Raw genomic sequence first — 870 nt, 5'->3', positions numbered from 1 at the left:
GGGCCCAACCATTTCCTCATCTTTAAGCTGAAGCTCTTCATGTATTATTTCTATATCTCGAACAGGATCTACACTTCCTTCAACATGTGTGATATCATCATCTTCAAAAGCACGTGTTAAATGAAAGATTCCATCACAGGCACTAATATGAGATAAAAAGGCATTCCCCAGGCCTTGCCCATTGTGAGCTCCTTTCACAAGGCCAGCAATATCCACTACATTTAGAAAAGCAGGAATTTTGCTTGCTGGTTTGTGGTACTGGCAAAGAAAGTCAAATCTTTCATCAGGCACAGGTACTCTGCTCTCATTCGGATCAATAGTGCAGAATGGGAAGTTTTCTGCTGAAGCTTGACTATTGGTTAGTACATTGAAGAAGGTAGATTTCCCAACATTTGGTAATCCAACAATACCAATTTTCAAGGAGGTTCCAAATCTTCCAATGATTGGGGGTGGTTTAATTCCATCACCTCCCTTTTTGGGGGGCATCGAGTGAGGCGTGGGCCGCTCTCGCGGGGCGCGGCCTAGTCCAACAACGCCTCATTCATCCACATGCTCCACGCTACCAGCTGCCCTCGCCCCGTGCCGGCCACCCAGCCTGCAGTGATTTTGGAGCCCAGAAAAATAAACTCTAGTATGGATGCCACTGTTTACTAGAGACAGCCCTGCTTTATACTTGTACAGCAGTTAACACTCTGTTCTTACCTCCCCTTCTGCCTTCAATCATGTTGGCTTGGTTGGGAATTCTGACTGGAGCACAGAAAAAGGAAGGCCTTTTACATAGGTAACATAATAATTAATACATCACAATGCAGAAGAAGTAAAAAAGCATAAAACCAAGAACTCAACTGATTCTTTGGAAATACTGATAAA

At 43.9% G+C, this 870-nt stretch overlaps 1 protein-coding gene across 1 annotated transcript in view; it reads right to left on the bottom strand.

The window, feature by feature from the left end:
• Window positions 1-508, bottom strand: part of LOC104983433 (obg-like ATPase 1) — a 1550-nt gene extending 1042 nt beyond the window's left edge. The window contains exon 1 of the mRNA XM_010832873.1: window positions 2-508. Coding sequence (XP_010831175.1) covers window positions 2-486 — 485 coding nt within the window. The 5' untranslated portion in view covers window positions 487-508. The remainder of the gene's footprint in view (window position 1) is intronic.
• Between the last annotated feature and the right edge of the window lie 362 nt (window positions 509-870).

Source organism: Bison bison, unplaced genomic scaffold (assembly GCF_000754665.1).
Source record: "Bison bison bison isolate TAMUID 2011002044 unplaced genomic scaffold, Bison_UMD1.0 scf7180017862629, whole genome shotgun sequence".
NCBI classification, from domain to species: domain Eukaryota; kingdom Metazoa; phylum Chordata; class Mammalia; order Artiodactyla; family Bovidae; genus Bison; species Bison bison.
The sequence above is the reverse complement of the archived record's forward strand: the minus strand, read 5'-3'. Positions and strand labels throughout refer to the sequence as shown.